This window comes from Corella eumyota, chromosome 1 (genome assembly GCF_963082875.1).
Source record: "Corella eumyota chromosome 1, kaCorEumy4.1, whole genome shotgun sequence".
NCBI lineage: Eukaryota > Metazoa > Chordata > Ascidiacea > Phlebobranchia > Corellidae > Corella > Corella eumyota.
In genome coordinates, this window is record NC_137490.1 from 15,325,296 (window position 1) to 15,345,401 (window position 20,106).

Below are 20,106 nucleotides of genomic sequence, written 5' to 3' on the forward strand. Positions count from 1 at the left end.
CGCATTAAACCATAATGTCTGGTAAACAATTGGGGATTATACCAAAAAGATATACACTAAAATGATACGATACCACTAAAAATATACAAGGCAAGATTATATCAAAACAGACAGACCTAACTGACGCAGTATAAATGGTAAATATTGTTTAACAAAAGCGACAACTCACAAATTTACATGTTTTACCGTAAGCAAAATTCAAGCGAAATGACGTCATCCAGCTAAAAATAACCACAGGATGAGCAATATTGTATATCTCATATCATTTTAACATTTAAACTCCGATAAATATTGCTTATATCTCAACACAACGAACAAGTTTGAGTCATCGATACAATGCCCAAATGTGTTTGAAAATATGGTGTTAGAATGCCTTGTTGTGTAAATTTGGTTTGCCCCTTTAAGGTCTAAACATGGAAATTTCGATGCTGCAATCACGTGAGTAACATGTACGCGTGAAGCTGATTACAGGTTGCTTGCACGCGCAGACATGTAGCTCAAATATCGAAGCCGAATCTTGGTGGTTAGTCGGCACGCGAAAGGACATCCGAAATAAAAGGTTGCAAAACATTTCCAGCTTAATCTTTACCAGACAGCCGACTATTAAAACCACTAGACGTAATAAAAACTGTTTGGCTCGGCAAGCTGCCAATAAAATCCGAATTTCAATTCCAAATTCAAATTAAAAAAACCTAACATTGTCAGGCAAATGTTTTCCCCGATTTGAACTTTACAAGCGACGTTTATGTCGAAGTATCCCATAATTAGCCATGTAAATTAGCGTCCCTATTTTTGCGAAGTGGATATTAAAAATCTTTCCGCACGAAGGGCGTGGTAATAAAATTTCAAAATGTAGGCCATTTTAATAAATCGCCATTTTAAAAAAAATTATTTTTTTAAAATATTTCATTTATATCTTAATTGCCTTTTATTTTAGACATAAACGCCAATGCGTGGTGTTAGTACTACGTTTAAGTAACAATTCGTTAAAAATTGAACAAGACATATAACACTATATATACATAATTTACATTTTATAATCGAATGGTGTAAACGCACGTGTCCCAAAAAATGGTTAATACTGATATAGTGGTTATTTGTTACTAGTTTATATAAAATAAAAATATTTATGGCATTTCTTCTGCGTTATTGCGAAAGAAATCGTTTGGTATTGTATCTAAAAAAATTAAAATAAATTTCAATATATTGTTTTTTTATTTTAAAAACTGAAAATTGACAGAAAATTTAAATTCAACCTACCATTACAACGATAATGCAAGTTTGACCAAATCACATTCTCTTGCGAGAAACAGAAAACTCCCAATCTTCCCCCTCTCATCGTTGTATCCAATATTACACCTGAATCTGCAGTCTAAAAAACATGATTTTTTTATAAACAAGACATAACGGTTTTAAAAAAATAAAATATTTAATTGGTTTAATTATTAAGACACTTAAAAATATTAAATTCAATTTAAATTAACCTGGTTGTTAAAAATGGTCAATATATTATTCTAGGGCAAAAATAAATAATAGAAAAAAATGAATCCGACAACGTTAACATGTAGCCTGAGAGTGTTCTCAATAAAAAATATGATTCAAACCATTATTGCATTACCGCAAAATCGATTCATGTGTTATGACTAAATCCCAAACTATTTTGGTTTACCTTAACGATCGTACTTATGGATGAAATCCAAAACACTTAATTACTTTCAAAAATAATCTGTTTAATTAACACCTACAGCATATGGCAGAGAAACAAAAATCGGCGCAAAATTGTGAGACGACTTTATTTTCGTCTTAGCTGTTGCATTAGCAGCCTGTAAAATCACTTTTAAGTTCGATTTCGTCATTGTTTATCAATAGCAAAACGAAAGGTCATAGACACACCTTTTCTTAACAATGATGCGTCAAAATTAACAAATTGGTGAACACGTTACGCTATAAAGTGTTGCGTTTGTTTTTTCTATGGTCGTGCCTAATGCAGACGTGAAATTACCACGCCATATTAAGTGTGAGATTACAACGCGCATCTGTGCTTGGCACTGATTCGATATGGCCAAATTATCCATAATTTATTAGGAGTGTTCGCATAAATAATAAATAATAGAATTGCGGGATTATTTTACGACTGCTTGTATCGATTTTGTTTAAGTTGAACAGACCCAAAATTTCCCACACTAAGCTATTCTATGCGATTGTTTGTTGATAGTCCTGGCGGGTATGTATTAGTCAAGCCGCCCATGAATAAACAAGTAAATGTTAAAATACCAAGAATTCGTAATTTAACATTTGTTATATAAACAATCGGATATGCTTATTATACAATACCTTACGTTAACCAATAAAGGATACCTTAATAATGTCAAAGATGAAGTGAATGTGACACCACAAAAATAAGGCATATTTAATGGCAAATTAAATTACTTAATTTCTCAAAATGTAAACATAAAAAAAATCAAGTTACTCACTAAATCAGCTCCTTCGTACATTCGAAGTCGAATGTAACCAACATCGGGTCTGTGGGTCAATTCCCATCTGTAAGAGGTCCTATCCTTCCACCCTACATTACGTGGGTCCTTCCACAACAGTCTAACTTGGTGCGGGGTGTCGCCAGTCTGCCACAACGCGTTCCGGAGCGTTTCTCCAGGTCCGGTCCGGGACTTGACGGCCTTTAGTTGAATGCCAGGTTGAGCCACTGCCCGGAACGGGGTAGCCTGCCAGTAAGTCTGTTTCGACTGCTTCCACATGACAGTGTAAAAACTACTACTATCCTAAAACCAAAGCAGATTTTCTTTGATGTTTGTTTACTCATAAAATAGAATAAAAACTACAGGAACGTTGTTTAGTTACCTGATATCCAAAAATGAAGCCAGCATAATCATCATCAGTTATTGTGTTGATGTAAAAAGTTCCAGAAAAGTCGACACCATTGAACGATGTATAACCGATCGCCAGACCTGGATCACTGTTCATTCTCTGCACAATCTCTTGACCCTAAACATTTTAATAAAAACAAACTTAATTGTATCTTTAACACAGAAAGCATGTTTTGAAACCCTTATTTGGTTATAAGATCATGTCAAATGATTTTTAAAATTTTATCAACAAAAAAAAAAAAAATTTATCAACAAAAACGTATTTATTTTATGATAAGCTTTATCTTAAAATATGAGCAAGTAAAATTAAAATTCAAAGTTAGCAGTACCTGATTTTGAACGAGCCAGTCAGGGTCGATTTGAGCGTCACCTAGTGGATCAAGTGTCACAGTTTGATAAGTCCTAAAATCTGTGTGATGAACTTCAGCATTCTCTGGGCAGACGTCGATCTGATCGGGAACTTTGTCGTAATCAAAATCATTTTCACAAACATCTCCAACTCCATCATCTATAACAAAGTTACTTTTAATTGTAATGAAGCAATAAAGATATTAATGAAAAATTTAACTTATAACAACTTCCAAATAAAAAGTATTTTTAGATAGATTTTTTGGCGAAAAAGTGTGAAACAATTTTGTTTTCTTGAACATTACTTTTAGGTCAACTCATAAGCTAACCAGAAATGTTATTGAGTTGATTAAACTAGAATGTCATCTGCGGTTAAACAAATTCACCAAAATTTCCGTTAATGCCAGAACCTGAAAGTGGTAATTAAAGTTCTGGTGTCTTGAGTGTAAATTGTCATTTAACAGGTTATTAAGATTATTGAGAATTGGGACTTGGTTATTAAAATTGCTCTTACGAAAGGCTGTAGGTTTATTTGAAATAAATAAAAATTAGGCTAAGAATTTTTCTTTTGCTGCGAAATGATGACATTTTTTTGAATGTTTTAAATGCCAAAAATAACTCGCAGCTATAAGCCATGTGCTGTAATGACGTCAAAATAGTTTTGGCGTGTTGCAAAAAAATAAAATAAAAAAAATAAGTCAAAAACCATTACTAGGTTGCAATTAAAAACGTACAACCCGATTATAAATGTTAGCCAGCAATTAAAAATTAAAGGCGAGAAATTTGTTTTCCTCTTAAAATAGTTTTTTTTTATAATATGGGTGGTCGTATATAGAAAATAAAATATCCGTAAAAAACAAATTTAAATATCGACAAAGTTCAATAAAAGTTTGTGGTGTTAAAGTTTCCAAGTGTTTAATTTCCGCGGGTGGAAAATTTCTAACCAAAATTGTTACAATTTTAAACTATACACAGGAATTAGGGAAATAAAGCCGATTGCTTTAAGCTATTGCACTTTAAAGAATTTCCATACATTTTTATAGCTTTAAGAATTTATAATTTTATCAAAAAAAATAACTTAAATTAAAAAAAAAAACGTTTTTAAAATTTCTTACTGTTAACGTCCACTTGGTCGGTGTTTGAAACCAGTCTGCAGTTGTCAGGACCAGGAGGTGTGACGTCAGGAATTCCATCGTTGTCGTCATCATCATCGCATTCATCACCTTGGTAACCAAAACAAAAAATTTAAAATTTAAAAATTTAAAATTTACTTTTTTTGTGCAAAACATTTTGCTGAGAGAAAATAACACGGCGTGACTTTTAATCCGAAAATTTTCGAGTTTGTTTTGTAGAAAACAAAAAAAGTTCAATTTCAATTTAACGAACAATTAATCACTGCGCACGATATTTACATTTAAACAAGCTTAAAATTTAAAACAAAACCGATTATTTTAAAGCGATATTAAGCTCATTGAAATGATCAATGTTACCCAGCTTAAAAATTTAAAAATAAAAATGGCGGACCACGGCGTGCAGATCGGCGGTAAATATTTATCAAAAGCGTCGTGCAAAATACCAAAGCTCTAAAAACAATACGAGCTATTTATTACACGTTTTATTTACACGAAAACATTGCAGTGATTATACGTGCTATTCACTTGCGGTTTTAGTAAGCTCAGTTTAGTAAAATCCACGCAAGTTACAAAATCTGACATTTTGTAATTTGGCGCCGCAAAACGTCCTTATTTTTTAACTTAATTGATTAGTGCTAATTTACCTATTACCACATCAAGTTTCTAAGTATCATGTAATTTGCGCTTAATGCAATGTGACACGTGATATATGTGTGCAAAGCTCACGGATGGATTAAGTAGGATTGATAAACAATCAAATTAAACCGGGACTTTTTGTCGTCAGAATTTGGTTTTGACAAATATGGAGTTGTGTTAAGTTGTGGGTTGTTATAAAGATTTTTTTGTTTTCGTATTGTTTGCTTTTAATAAAACACATTTAAGTATTTTTTTGCTTAAATATATTCTATAGACAAGATTATTCTTATTTTAAAAACACCCAGATTTTTTGATATGCTATCAGCCTTTCAAACGTAAAAGTTACTTTAGCTTCTCCGTTTTTATCATAATAAAAAATAATTATTTATTCTCATGGGATTCGAATTTGAATCCTTTTCTATGTTAAATTATTTTTGTCATTAAGTCACTTTAAGGTTATATGTTTTATGTTTTATTAGAGAGCAGGATTTAGTAAGACGCATTTAAAATGTCTGTAAATGCCGGGCTAAAATGCAAGAAAAAAAAAGGCTAAAACGCAAAAAAAATTAAATTGGTGCGGATCGAACACGATACCTTTTGACTTGTTATTCTTATTTATGCGGCAAGGAGCTACATAAAAAACCTAAAAAACACAAAGAAAATCTTGACTGTCACATAGCGGTAACAAATATCTACCTAATCCATCGTTGTCTGTGTCGAGCTGTGAACTGTTTATAACTAAAGGGCAGTTATCTTTATTATCCTGTATTCCATCCCCATCTTTGTCCTATAAATAACAATCAGTAAAAATTATAAATCAAAACTTCTAAAAATTAAATTCACCATGTTAAACACCAATTAAAAACACCATTGCGCCACTTGCCTGGTCGTTGTCACAAATATCACCGATTCCATCATCGTCGGAGTCAATTTGGTGGGGGTTGGGTCTAGAGGGGCAATTGTCACAAGCATCCCCTACCCCGTCCCTATCCCCGTCGTTTTGGTCGTTATTTGGTTTTTCCCTGCAGTTGTCGTTTCTGTTTTCTATACCTTAAAGAAAAAAAATATTTAATTAATATTAATTTTTATTTTTCTATGAAATTTCTCTTTTTTAGTTTTTATAACTTGTTAGCTCCCTTAGTTGGTTAATAGTTTACTAATTTAAATAACTATTTTTTTTCTTATGTATATATTTTTGTAATAACAGCGCAAAAAAGGATTTACATACATAACCTAAAAAGAATAGCATTTGTAACTAAAGACATTTTTAGCATAATCCTGATTGCTTTTCTGCCAATTTCTTGTTTAAATTCTGCTTGGAAAAACAGAAAACTAAAAACTTACTGTCTCCATCAATATCTGGATCGCAAGCATTTCCCAACCCATCCTTATCAGTATCGATTTGATCAAAGTTGGCGACTGATTGACAATTATCACAGGCATCTCCATAACTATCAGGGTCCGAGTTTTGTTGGTCAAAGTTGTAAACAAAAACGCAGTTATCCTAAAATACAAATACTTTTAAAATAAGGTAAACAGTCCTCAAGAATTTGGTATCAATGACCAGTTTATAAGAATGAAAAAGGACTATAATAAAACCTTTTTTTATTAAAAACAAAAACTTCTAATTGACAATGTAGTAATGTAGGTTACATTATATACCATAATATGATAAGTTAGAGCCAAAAACATATTTTAATAAAATTTGATATGTTGTAACAAACTTACAAACAAGTTTTTAATTCCATCATTATCAGCATCTGGATCACAAACATCTCCTATTCCATCACTATCAATATCTTCTTGACCACTGTTCGGTGTTTTAACACAGTTATCCTAAATTAAGAGAAAATATATTTACTATAGTTTTGTGCTAGCGAACTTACTTAATTATTGTATCTCATTTATTAACAAGGCAAGCTTTAAAAAATTTAAATATTGCAATAGACATTCATATATCTGCACCATGTCAATCTATTAAAAAATGTTTGCTGTTACCTTTCTACAAGATTGATCAGAGCAAGGTAGAGCGACGTTCGGATAACCATCCAAATCGTCATCTTTTCCACAGAAAAATCCATCACCAGCCCAACCTATTCGACACTAAAATAAACAAATTGGTGAAATTAAAAACTTAACTTCAACCGTTACCAAGTAAAAATATTAACAAACAGAACAGGAAAAGTTTAATAAACAAATTAAAAGGTTAAAAATACTTATTGTTAAAACAAAAGATTTAAAAATGTCACCTTGCATATTGGATAAGTTCTTCTTATTTCACAAGTAGCTTGTGGATGACAATTTTCAATCTGACCAGCCCCGTGAAACCCACATCTTTGTGCTGGTTCGCATCCGATCTCCGGGTTTCCAATATAACCGGGAAGACAACCACCACAACTAAACGATCCCTATAATAAAAATCAATTTATTTATTCGATATGCTCTGTAATGTTATGTCTATGTCGTCTATTAAGTATACAGTCTAACAAAGCGACGGTTGTTCATAAAATTTAAAGCAATAGTCGTTCAACTAGCAATAGCTGTTATTTACTTAAAAAAATACATGTTTTTTCCAAAAAAACAACCTACTACATCAGATACATTATTATCTTGTGTTCTATTTATTGATTAAACTTCTATACTCAATTAAAAAAAAACAGAAATAGCTAATAACACTACCTACATAAGCAGCTTTTTAACGAGCTTAAAAATTTCTATTGCACAATAACTAGCCAGCCACTTCAGAATTTTAGCGTCTCTAACGCCTAAAAACACCAACGTGATGCGCGCTTGATAAAAAAAAAACGGTGGCCAGCCCTAAGTGAAAATTGAGGCTAAGCAAAACAAACTTACTTCAGTGTTTACGCAGTTTGTGTTGTTGTGACATCCTCCGTTATTAATAGAACATTCATCAAAATCTTCACAAATTTGCCTAAAAAATAAAAAACTTTAGTAAATATAAATAGGGTAATATTTTTTTTGTTATGTTAAACTAATGTTATGTTAAACTAATAAATATACAACAGTTATTTCGATCTAAATTAAATTTAACGAGAAAATGTAACCTTTTTAAGACAAGTTATACAAAAAAAGCAATAAATTTATGTTTATATTTACAAAATAACTTATAAACAAAAACGAAACTTACTTGTTGGCAATAGCAAACTCAATTCCAAGTCCTTCAGTACCTGAGCCAGTATAACCAACTGGACAATTGGTACAGTGATAGCCAGGGTTGGTATTTACACAATTGGTCAGTATGGAGCAAGGCAGTGTTTCGGTACACTAAAAAAACATTAAAAAAAACTAATTAAAGGAAATTTTAACAAATATTTGTGTATTATTTAAATCACATTATCTATTAGTTTTATAAACATTAGCCAAAAAAAGAAAGTTACTTCGTCGACATCGCGACATTTGATTCCGTCCCCGGTCATTCCAACCGGACAATCCCCGCAGATTAACTCTCCTGCTTCCGATGTCTGGCAATCGACACCCTCGTAGCAGATATTTGCAAGAGCGCATTGGTCAGGCGGTCGTACTACTTCTTCACTCATGCCTAAATTAATAAAAAAAATATATTTTACAATTAGCCTACAACAGTAAAGACTACTTAAAATTACTTAAACACATATGTTAGTAGAACACAATACTTTTTATGTTAGTTTACATTAAAATCTGCTTTTTGTGTCAATGAAATACGAGGTATTACATTAATATATTCCCTTACCACATGCATGACAACGTAGCATAATGTCCCGGAGCCTTGCGGTCTCTTCACTCATTTCCAGGAGACTAGACTTGAGTTGTGACATCAACTCGTTAAACTGTTTCATTTGCGCAAGTAAAATACTTGTTTCATCATTATCAGTTCCAATTGTAGAAGCTGAAATTCAATTGCTTAAGATAACATAGATAAATATATACCTATTGTAAGGGTAACACTCTTAGTTTGTAATGTTATCCTAATGTTCTATCTACTATAACAAATATTGATATAAAATTCACCCAAAATGTCGATTTGATCGTTTTGCATTCTGCAACGTTGTAAAGTTGGGATGTCGTTAAGTTTTGCATTGTAAAATAATTTTAACGATCTTATTTCATTTCCAGATTCCTGCCTCTCAGTCAACATCTAGCAAAAAATATTTTTTAATACCAGTTACTCTTATTGTTTTTAAATAACCCAAAATATTTTTTTTATTCTTTAGGTTAATAAAATTCAAACTATAGTTTTTATTACCCGTAAATTTTCGCCCATCCAAGCCAAGGCTTTAATTCCAACAACATTCGATTTTTCTTCGACCAAATTACAATCCAAATACAACCTTACGCCACTTATAGAATCGTCGTCGTTTCCAAACGCAAAGAAATGAATCAAAATCGAATACCGATCCCGACTTGACGTGAAACCAACCTCGCGAAATTTAATCAAGTTGTTGCCGTTCTTTCGTTCGTTTAGATACTTAATTGAAACTAAATTATATAAAAAATAGAAAGTTAAAGTTGGTAATTGCAACAAGAATCTAACTTAGTTAATTTTAATATAAGAATCCCTAAGTAAATAGGTAAACCAATGTGCAACTTGGTGATTTCTCAATAAAAATATCAAAATTATCCAACAATATAAAAAAAATAGTTTTTTAGTAAATTTGGATAAAAATAAGTTAAATATTTTACCCTGGTTAAGTCTTGAATTGACAGATATTTCAAAAGCAGTTAAGGATCTGGAATATTGTCTTCTGCGTGGTGAAACCACATACATTTTCAGTAACGTTAAAGGCTGCTGGCTACCAATCTAAAATAAATATTTTAGTTATTGTTCGAAGCGTTGTTCGTATCAATGTAAAATAAATACTTATTTTAACAAAGTATACATTTAAAAGGTATAAAATAAACCAAATATAAAAACTTTTTTTTAAATACCTCAATATCAGCGGCGAAAAATACATCATCGTAGTTAAAAACTGAAGGAAATAATTCAACAGCATTTTGTCGTTCTGAAGAGTTTAGAAGATTGATTTCTAAAATATACAAAAATCGTTAGAAAGTGTTCTAAAATACAATAATTCTACAAAAAATTTAACAGGTACTAACTCACCTCTATATTTTCCGCCATTGCAGACTGAAAATTTAACACAAAAAAATATTATAAAAGTAAAACTTATATATTTCTGATCTAGCATTTTTCCTAAAATAAAATTAATTTTCTAAGATTTAGCTTAAGTAAAGAATCGCTTAACCAATGATGTACATGCTTTTTTGATCAACAAACGTAAACTTTGCCATACAAACTGGAAAATGCAAAAAACAAATAAACTGTTTTTCCATTTTTAAGATAATTTTCTGGAATAAATCAATCGACTGCAATTCTGCAAAATCTCAGATGGTAGATAAAATCAAAAAAATGTTTGAAAAACAATGTGAGATAAAGCAGAAGTTGTTGTTTTGAGAAAAAGTTAATTGTCTAGAATGTGAATTTTTTTAATATTTGAAAAGCCCTAATCCCTGTTAAAAACAACGAGTACGTGTGAACCAAGCGTAAGATCAAAAAGGGTTACAAGAGTTTGTATAAAAGTAAATATTGATATAAATTCAGCAAAATTAAAAAAATTTAAATGTATAATCTTACAAAATTACCCTGTTAAAAACCAATATTCATATATTTTCGTTTTACTATGTATTGAAGTATCTGACATCAACTACTATATACAACACAAGCTAAATTGTTACAATTAATAAACCACACGTTAAATGATAGACAGTGGAATACATGCAATTCTGTATGATACAGTCTTAATTGTGCTTCATGTTTAACCAATGTTTGGATGGTAATATTTAACAACATTAAATAGTCGGATTACTAAATATACATGTTAATAGGATAATAGGCCACAACCAAAGTAATATCCAAAAATTAAAAGTTTTTCATATTTGAAAAACCGTTCAACAAAAATTTTCCCGAAAAAATAAGTAAAACTTTAACTTTGTATCTAACCCTATTTAGTTGATTTTTAGTGTGAATAAAGTGTATAACAAACTATAAAAAATGACAAAATAGCACAAAAATTGAACACAAATTATGAAAACAAAATAAAATTTGCAAAAAAACATTGGCATTGCTGTTGCATTGCATGTTTTAAAGCCTTTAATATTTATAACAAAAAAAAATAGCAAATTAATAAAAAAATCAAGCAAATAACTAAACAAAAAATAAAAAATATTTACAGGTTGATATTTCATATTCAAGTTGATATAATTCATTGGGAGTTGTTTTTAAAAACTAGAACATTTTTCAGACACATAGGTTTTACAAATTGTGCAAACTTATTTTAATAAGTAGTTTTAGTTGAAAACAATTTGGTGAAAAAATGATGGATTAATTTTTGTCGTATTATTAAAATCCAAGTTATGATATTTTTTAAATATTTAATTTACATATTAGCACTGGTATTTATTCAATTGTTAGACACAGAAAAATTGCAAAAAATTAACCCAAAAAAATATGAATAGATAAGGTATAACATATGTTTAAGAAAAAATATAAAACGGAAAACATAGAACTTATGTTTGAATTTTAAATTTTGTACAAAAAATAACAAAAAATTCCATTAAACTACTGAACTACTGGAAATTGACGCAGACTGGTGTTGGTTTTATGAGTTTAAGCTTGTGTGTAACCTGGAGAGATGTGAGAATAAGCAAACGGTTGGTTTTTGTTGCGGCACAGGAATCCAATAATGATGAGGCATCCGAGAAGCTACAAAGTTGAGTAGTGAGTTAACATAATTTAAGGGAGTATTGTCAAGTTTTGTTGAACTAGCTTAGAAAGATATATATATATATATAAGGAAATTATAAAATGCTACAATAAATTTACAATATTATTATGAACTATCATTGTATTACATTGTTCAATTATTTATAAAAGGAAGTTAATAAAAATCCAAAGCCTCACTAAGAATGTTTGGGGCGTACAATGAATATAAAACCTATTGTGTACGGTTTAATCGTAAACATAAAAATTTAAATATAAGATTGTTTAAACTTACAATAAATGCGCCAACTCCAAAGGCTGCATACAGAAGAAAGTTGTAAATTTCCTGAAATGCATTTTGGATCTGATTTCCACAACCCTGTTTTTAAAAAAACAAATTATATAATTTTTATTTTTTATTGTTAATTAATAAAATTCCATTAAAGGGTCAAAATTTTTCAAAAAAAAAAAAATCAAAAAAAATTTTTAACATTTTTTTTTTAAATTGATAAAAAAATACACATTTTTTTATAAAAAACAATTGTTCAACTTTTGTATTGGACATGTAAACATTTAACATAGATCAACTCACATCAGTATAAATCAAGTTGGGTTGCTTTATATTTCCTGTACAGGTTACATTAGCATTGTCGGTTGGTTTACAGCATGACAGAGGAACAAATGAATGGTTGTTGTATGCCCAAGAGCTGTTTGATTTCGTCCAGTCTGTGTAGTTAGTAAATCCACAACATTTTAGCTAAAAATTATTCTTTTTAAATAAAACTGAATTTTTTGTAAAGTACTAACATATTGTAAAGCATTTATTTATACATTTTTGGACTTATATTAAAAAGTTTAAAACAAATAACAATTTATGGCAACAAATGTTTAATATTATATACATTTATTTTTAAATTGAACACTAACACTCAATATTTGTAATAACTTACTTTTTATTCTTTTTAATACCGAAATATATATATTAAAACAATTATTACCTTATTGGTATAAACTTATTGCAAAAACTCTAAAATAATCTATTAATAAATGACTTACATTTTGTTGCGTCTCGTCAATAAAGGAAGTAGCATTAAACATTGGTGTTGTGTCATTTACATCAATTGTTTCGTTTCCATATTGCTCAAATTGACTTAGAACAAAGTTTGAAAACTTTGTGTTGGACTCAGATCTAATGTTGAGCATAACTCCACCGATAGAGAATTGAACAATGAGAACAGAAGCCAGAAACACAAGAAACTGAAAATTAAAATTATTTATAAAACAAATAATTGCATAAATTAAAAATGTTAGTTAAACTTCTAAAATCACAAACTTCTAAAATCACCATAAGTTTATGGTGTTCTAAAAATTTTAACCTTTAAGTAATAAGATTTTTTGGGGAAAACCATAAAAATAATAGTCAATATAACTAATTATTGCGATTTTAAAATAGCAATTACCTGTTATTAAATATATATATTGATTATTATGATAAAGTATATATATATTGCAAATAACCATATAGAATTGACAAGTTTCATTTGTACTTTGACAGTATTTAGTAGGTTTAAAAGTCGTAAAACAAATATTTGAAGATGCAAAAATTTTCACTAACAACAACAACTTTTACTTACCAAACCAAGGCAAGCTTTCTTTTCGGTGACTGCACCCACACATCCAGTTACCCCACCAATAATGAGAATAGCTGCCGAGGTTAAAAGAATGACTGCTGGCCAACCACTGACCTGAGCAAAACTCCCATCATGCAATAAAATGAAGCTAATCCCAACATACATGAGACCAGCACCAACCAACTAAAATTTAAAAAGTAATTTTAAAGGTGACGCTGAACAATATTTATAGACATCCTTTTTTACAAACATAATGCTAAATTTTTTTTTATATTTAAAATTTGAGGTCAAAAAAATAATTTTTACAGTAGAATGTTTTTCTAATTAGTAAAGTATATTAGTGGCATAGTATGCCAACAACAAACTTACCCAGAACAGGATGTTCAGAATAAAAATAATACACTTGAACGGAGCAGTGCACAAATTCATTTTGTAGAGAGTTGTTTGGTTGTAGTAATTAAACAGGTAAAAATAATAGAAAACTTAGTAATCTGTAACAAAAGATGCCATATGAAATAAACCAGTTTTGTTAATTTGAAACCAATAATATAAAATAACAGTGTCTTGAGAATTAAGTGGTTAAAATACTCATATTCAAAAATTAGTTTTGAAAAGTTTAAAATATTGTAAAACTTTAATTATTTTATATTAAAAATTTTCTTGTGTAGGGTTTAACACTATTATCAACTTCTAACAAATCTTTTTCGATTTCTGTCTGATAAATTAATTTAGGAGTTTCAAGGTCAGATTTAACAAAACTTCTATTATCCAACATTTCACGAATCAAAAGTGTTAATTTATCAGTTCCTAGTCCCTCTTTTGCAGTTACGGGAACAATATGTTTAAAGTCAATTTGCCTCTTTGGAGCATAATGTTTGGGAAGCAAATGCAAATACTTCTGAAAATTTTTCATTTTATTTTCCAACTCTTCTAATTGTTCTTGTGAATTGTCAGTATCCATTTTGTTAACAACCAGTAAGGCAGGCTTTTTAATTAATGTTTTATCGTAAAGTTCTAGTTCTTTTGTAAGGAGTTGTACTGTTTCAAATGCATCTCTGAATTGAGATTTATAAGAAAGTTGAAATCCTCCCACATCTACTACAAACATAAGAAGGTTTGTTCGTTCAATGTGCTTCAAAAATGAATGACCCCGACCCAAATTCAAATGAGCACCTTCTATAAGCCCAGGCAAATCTGCTAAAGTGATTTTTCGAAAGTCTTTGTACTCTATGACCCCAATTTCTGGATTTATAGTTGTAAAAGGATAATTTGCTATTCTAGGTAAAGCACGTGAAAGTTTACTTAATAAAGTGGATTTTCCAGCATTTGGGAATCCAACAAAACCCACATCAGCAATAAGTTTTAAGTCCAAGAACAAACTTTTCCCCTTTGATTTAGCTGGAACAAAGCGGCTCATTCGATTTGCCCCCCGACCACCTCGTGAAACCAAAACCTTGTCATTTTTGTCATTTATTTCGCCTATTTTCTTCTCGGTTATTCCATCCAGTATTTCAATGCCCAGTGGAGCTTTTATAAAAATACTGGCACCCTGCAACCCACACAAAGCCCGTCGTGAAGCATGCTGCCCGTTATCGGCAACAAACCTCTTTTCAGGATACAAACTATTAAAGTTTTTGAGTGAAAATTTTGGGTCAGTTGATGCGACAATGTATACATCCCCACCCCTGCCTCCCATACCCCCCAAAGATTGAACTCCATTTCCTCCTGTGCCACCCCTTGCATGAATCCGCACTTTGTCAACAAAGGAATGGTTGTATTTTCGAATTAAATTTCTCCAAGTCAAGCGAACCATTTTAATTTTTCTTTCCTGTAAATTTTAACATCTTTTTCAATTTTGTATAAAGATTATTAATGACTTAAGTGTGATGTTTTTCTTAATTGCATTATGATATTGCCTAATTTATTGAATTGTTGTGGTTACAGTTCACTAGTCTGCTAGTGGTGCTTGAAAGTGTACGCAAAACAATTTTGTTTTTAAAGTATTTATACATCCTGACATCAGTATTTAGCAATTACAGCAATCTATTTTGCATTAACATTTTTTTTAAATATTTCATGTATGTAAGTTTAGTGTTAAACCTGTAAAAATCCACAGCAGTAAATTAAGGTATTTAAAGGATTAAATTTTAAACCCCATGGCAACATTTATCAGAAGAGGATAGTGTTCAATAAACAGATTGTGGTAAACGTAATTTGGCGTTTTGTTTTTTTGGCGCCAATAAGTAATTGCAACAGACAGAAAGAGGTATACTTTTTAGTTAGCAACTACAGATCTCAAGAATTATTTTAACATTGCACTTGCCACTTAAGTTATAACATTACTGAGTAATTGTTTAGTTTCGAATGTTTTAGTTTACAAGAAAAAAATAATCAAAAAAATGCTTACCCATTTAAAGTAAAAGAAGCTCTTCACCTAAGGTTAAAGGTTTAATAAATAACAAACATCAAATAACAGCAATGCTAGCAAAAAGTAACAGTTCCGTTTTTTTAAGAAAAAACAAAGTCATGTGACGCTGTGTTACCAAATATTTTTAACTAAATAATACTATTGCAACATAGTTTATCCCCTAATAAAAAGCGCCAGTTTTAAATAATTAAAATAAATATATATTACAATTTTCAAATAGTGCACATATAACAACAATAAAGTTAAACAGTTACGTGATAATTTGCAACAAAATTTAAAAGCTAAAATGATGCATAGAGCAATATAATATGTTTGCGTATATTATATACATACAATAAAATATAATTATTTTAATGCAAGATTGCAATTAAAAAGCGACAAAATATATTATTTAAGAAGTTTTCTTTGTGGGTAGTTTATCAAAATTATTTGAAGCCACTGAGTTTGTTTTGTTTGGTATAATCACAAGCATAGCAATTGGTATTATATGCCCAGCAAACCAAAATGATCTGTTAAAATAAATATTGTTTTTAATAAAACTTAAGCTTTCAACTTTATTCTATTTTTTTTAATTATTAAGACCCCCTTTTCAGTAAACATAAATATTATACTGTGAGTCAACTATCTTTGGTAAATAGGAACATAAATGTATTACCTATAAAACTTCATACATATGTTCCATTCCAACATAACAATACCAACGGTGCAATAACAATTCGCTGCTTGAGTTATAAAAAACGTAACAAGCTCGTAAAACACTTTTCGGTGTGTTGAAACTTGAAACCAAGGCCCAAAAAACTTGCGAAACTAAATAGAAAAGGAATAAATAACTAAAAATATACATAAGTGTTAAAAAACCTAAATCAACTTTTTATTCAAAGAGAAAGTATATAGACTTATCCACCTTAGTTTGGGCTAATCCACATAACCCATGATTTAGCATCAAAAGATAGTAACCAGGAAAAAATCCGTGCCAAATTGTACATAACAACAAACTTCCGCCCGAGTAAATATTTTTTGGTAGCCTATCCTTAGTTAATCTATAACATTTTAGGGGGGTTATAGAACGGAGTTGTTTGTAGTAAACGTAATACAGATTTTTATTTTTCATTTAACTTACAATTTTAACCACAATATTGTCCGTAAATTCCAATTACCAACTAACGATTTTATTCCTGTGGCAGTCTACAAATGTTAAAAACTATTTTAAAAATATAATTAGCGAATAAAATTAAGAACGTTTGAATATAGAATATCATCATAAATACTTAATAATTACCTCAACTTTTAAAATATCAATATTTTTAATATTATCCCATTGGTCGTTCCCATTTTTATCATAACCGCTGAATCCAATGCCAGCAGCACAACCAATTGCTTCACCTTTGAAAATACAAATAAAAAGTAAAAATTTCTGTAATAAAAATTAAGCTAATTAATAACAATGAAAAAGTTTAAAAAAAAAATATTTTTTTTAAACAAAAATACCGGACAACCAGGCCACGTAATATTTGCACCGTGCAGATATGCATGTAAGATGCAAAAATACAATCCTATAAAATAGTAAAGTCGATTTTACGAATGCATCATCTAAACAAAAAATATTAACAGTTAGTTATTGCAATTCTAGAAATCGATGACAGTGTTCTTCAACAAAAAATAAATAAAATTTTGCATTTTATTACCTGTATTTATTTTGAATGGGAAGTACAATTGCCCAATTTTAAATAATACGACAACAATGACCAAGCTTGTCAGTTTTGTGATTATGAATTTCTAAAATGGGTATAAAACTTAAAATTACTATATAAATAAAAATATATTAATAAAAACAATTTAAATACATTATTGAACCGTAATTAAAAATAAAAAAATAATACTACTCGTCAGGCAATACCTTGCTAACACAGGCTAATTTTTTTCCACTAATAGCAGAAATGAAATCCTTATAAAATACAAAAGGTCCAGTAATTATGCCAAAAAACATGTATGCCAAGTATTCTGACACCGTTGGTATTTTTCTAAAGGAAATATTACAAAAGTTTAGTAATTTTAAATACAGAATAGTTAAAAAAAACGTTAGATCTACTACAAGAGTAGGCTTTTAACCACAAATGTTTAAAAAATTACCTAATGGCGTATCGTTTTTGAATATCGTTTAACGAATCTTGATCCTTATTTAATCCTTGCCCATACAATAAATACAAAAAAGTGGTAATATCAAAAAAATATATTTTTGCTTACATAAAAATTTGTTTGGGAAAAAAGTTTAAGAACTAAAATTGAATTGTGATTTAAATAAAAAATTACCGTCGTTAATATTGAAGGCAAGAGATGTAATGCGTTGTGTCACTATCATTAAAGGTCTAAAAATAATGCAGAAAATTTGAACATTGTATTCAAAACACAAAATCTTGACACATTGTAAACTAAACTTAACACAATGTAAAAACACTTGAAATAAAACTTACCCTGTAAAATTTGATATTGTGGATATATTCTGGGTAAAATAGTAGTCATACCAAACAAAAAAATGACATGTTAACAAAAATCCCATAGAAAATATAAACACTAACCTTAAAAAAATAATTTTTTGTTTGACTTAAAAATAAGTTTGAACAGTTATAACTCAATTTTTACTAGGAAATAAAAGACTAAGATTTTACAATTTTTGTAAATAGATTCCAAACAATATTGTAACTTTTTTTAAGTTAAAATTACATCAAGTAACAGTACTTACAGTTTACATTTATGAGGAAATAATCGAATAATAATATAAGAGACTAAAACATCCAACAGTACAAAAATAATTTGCCTAAATTAAAATAGAAAGTTAATGTTCAATGAATAAATCAATACACCTTTTTAAAATGTTATAATTTTTAATATTTTAGTTTAGCTTACTTAAAATGCCAACCTACCATTTCCACAGAGTACAAAAAATGCAGATTCCAAATAAAGTTATTGAACCAAGTTTAATGGTGGAAGGTAGTTTTAAAGGGTGAATGTAGTTTTTGTATACTAAAGACCAAGCAAAGCATACAGCTAGGCAAGTTACATACATCACCTAAGTGAAAAAGTGCTTTATAATTAAAATTAAACGCAATAAAACAAACTAAAAATTAGATTTTATGCAATTTATATTTTCTTACCTCAAATGAGAACATTTTCAACAACATTAATTTAAAGTATGCAAACATTGTAATATTATTATCGTTAAAATACCTTACATCACTAAATGTAAAAATAATATTAGCTCAGTTAAATTGAATATTTAAAAAAAAACATTATTAATTAAACAAATACATTTTTTATACACAATATTTAGCAAATTTTTAAACACCGTTAAAAAAAAATTAATTAAAATTATAAACATAGGCTACATTACTCAGAAAAAATTACCATATCTGCAAATAAATCAAATAAACAATGTTGCTTTAAAAAACAAATTATTAAAGTAAAATTAGTATATTAATAAGTAAAAAAATATGTAATTGCATTGAAACTGTTAGAATTGTACTGCAACCCGTTTTGTTTACTTGAAAAACATTTTGATAATTAGTCCTTAAAGTAAATTTTTTACCGTTGATTGATGAGTTCTTCGTTACATTATTTTTCTTAAACGAAAATTCTGTATTATTTTTTAATAAAACTACTATTGCATTGTTATTAGTTGAATTTTCTGATGTTGTGCTAATTGTATTAGCATTAGTGCTTGTTTGAGGTTTCGTCGCGTTTTCTGAGCTGGCTTCGGGCTTGCTTGAAGTGTTAGTTCGTAGCTTATAAACCACAATACCAGTAATATTGTTAATTCCTTTATTTTCTGTTGAGTTTTCTTGCTTTGTATTATGATTGTTTACAGTCGTTGTACTTTCTTGCAGTGTTTGGTTAACCAAATAAGGTATAGAGGAAACATTTAGGAAAATTAATATTTTTGTTTTATTGTACCTATTTGATAAAAGGTGAGGTTTTGTGCTTTGTGTTTGCAGCACGGTTGTTTCATTCGCGGAAATAAAAATAGGTAATGTTTCGTTTTCGAATTCTCGATTCTTCAAAAGATCTTCATCTACCTTTTTGTCGTTTATTTTTGTTTCATTAAAAAGAATATTTTTAACATTGTTCGTCGTATTTTCAAAGCTATCATTCGTAGTTGTATTGCTTTCAATCTTTTTATAATTATCTCTAGTGTCGGCAACGTCATTAGTCATATTTTCAGCCACGTCGTTCTCTTTTTTATTTTTCGATAAATTGTATACTTCAGTTTTATTAATGACTTCATCGCTGGGTAAGG

At 29.4% G+C, this 20,106-nt stretch overlaps 3 protein-coding genes across 3 annotated transcripts; all 3 read right to left on the minus strand.

The window, feature by feature from the left end:
* Positions 1 to 633: 633 nt before the first annotated feature.
* LOC145763912 (cartilage oligomeric matrix protein-like) lies at positions 634 to 10,184 on the minus strand. Its single transcript, XM_082575467.1, has 21 exons — positions 10,101 to 10,184; positions 9,926 to 10,023; positions 9,680 to 9,797; positions 9,243 to 9,475; positions 9,008 to 9,134; positions 8,730 to 8,885; positions 8,398 to 8,558; positions 8,148 to 8,284; positions 7,853 to 7,931; positions 7,249 to 7,407; positions 6,998 to 7,102; positions 6,728 to 6,835; positions 6,344 to 6,503; positions 5,883 to 6,049; positions 5,696 to 5,786; positions 4,346 to 4,453; positions 3,212 to 3,390; positions 2,857 to 3,000; positions 2,475 to 2,777; positions 1,261 to 1,372; positions 634 to 1,177 (listed from the first exon to the last, which is right to left on the minus strand). Exons 3-21 carry the CDS (start codon positions 9,762 to 9,764, stop codon positions 1,128 to 1,130), a joined length of 2,664 nt encoding a protein of 887 aa, XP_082431593.1. The 5' UTR covers positions 9,765 to 9,797; positions 9,926 to 10,023; positions 10,101 to 10,184; the 3' UTR covers positions 634 to 1,127.
* A 478-nt stretch (positions 10,185 to 10,662) lies between these two features.
* On the minus strand, positions 10,663 to 13,946 carry LOC145763915 (tetraspanin-36-like). The gene is made up of 6 exons (XM_082575469.1): positions 13,757 to 13,946; positions 13,391 to 13,570; positions 12,813 to 13,013; positions 12,349 to 12,513; positions 12,052 to 12,135; positions 10,663 to 11,759 (listed from the first exon to the last, which is right to left on the minus strand). The coding sequence occupies exons 1-6, from the start codon at positions 13,814 to 13,816 to the stop codon at positions 11,664 to 11,666; spliced, it is 786 nt and encodes a 261-aa protein (XP_082431595.1). The 5' UTR covers positions 13,817 to 13,946; the 3' UTR covers positions 10,663 to 11,663.
* On the minus strand, positions 13,860 to 15,864 carry LOC145763914 (GTP-binding protein 10-like). The gene is made up of 2 exons (XM_082575468.1): positions 15,795 to 15,864; positions 13,860 to 15,215 (listed from the first exon to the last, which is right to left on the minus strand). Exon 2 carries the CDS (start codon positions 15,198 to 15,200, stop codon positions 14,031 to 14,033), a length of 1,170 nt encoding a protein of 389 aa, XP_082431594.1. The 5' UTR covers positions 15,201 to 15,215; positions 15,795 to 15,864; the 3' UTR covers positions 13,860 to 14,030.
* Between the last annotated feature and the right edge of the window lie 4,242 nt (positions 15,865 to 20,106).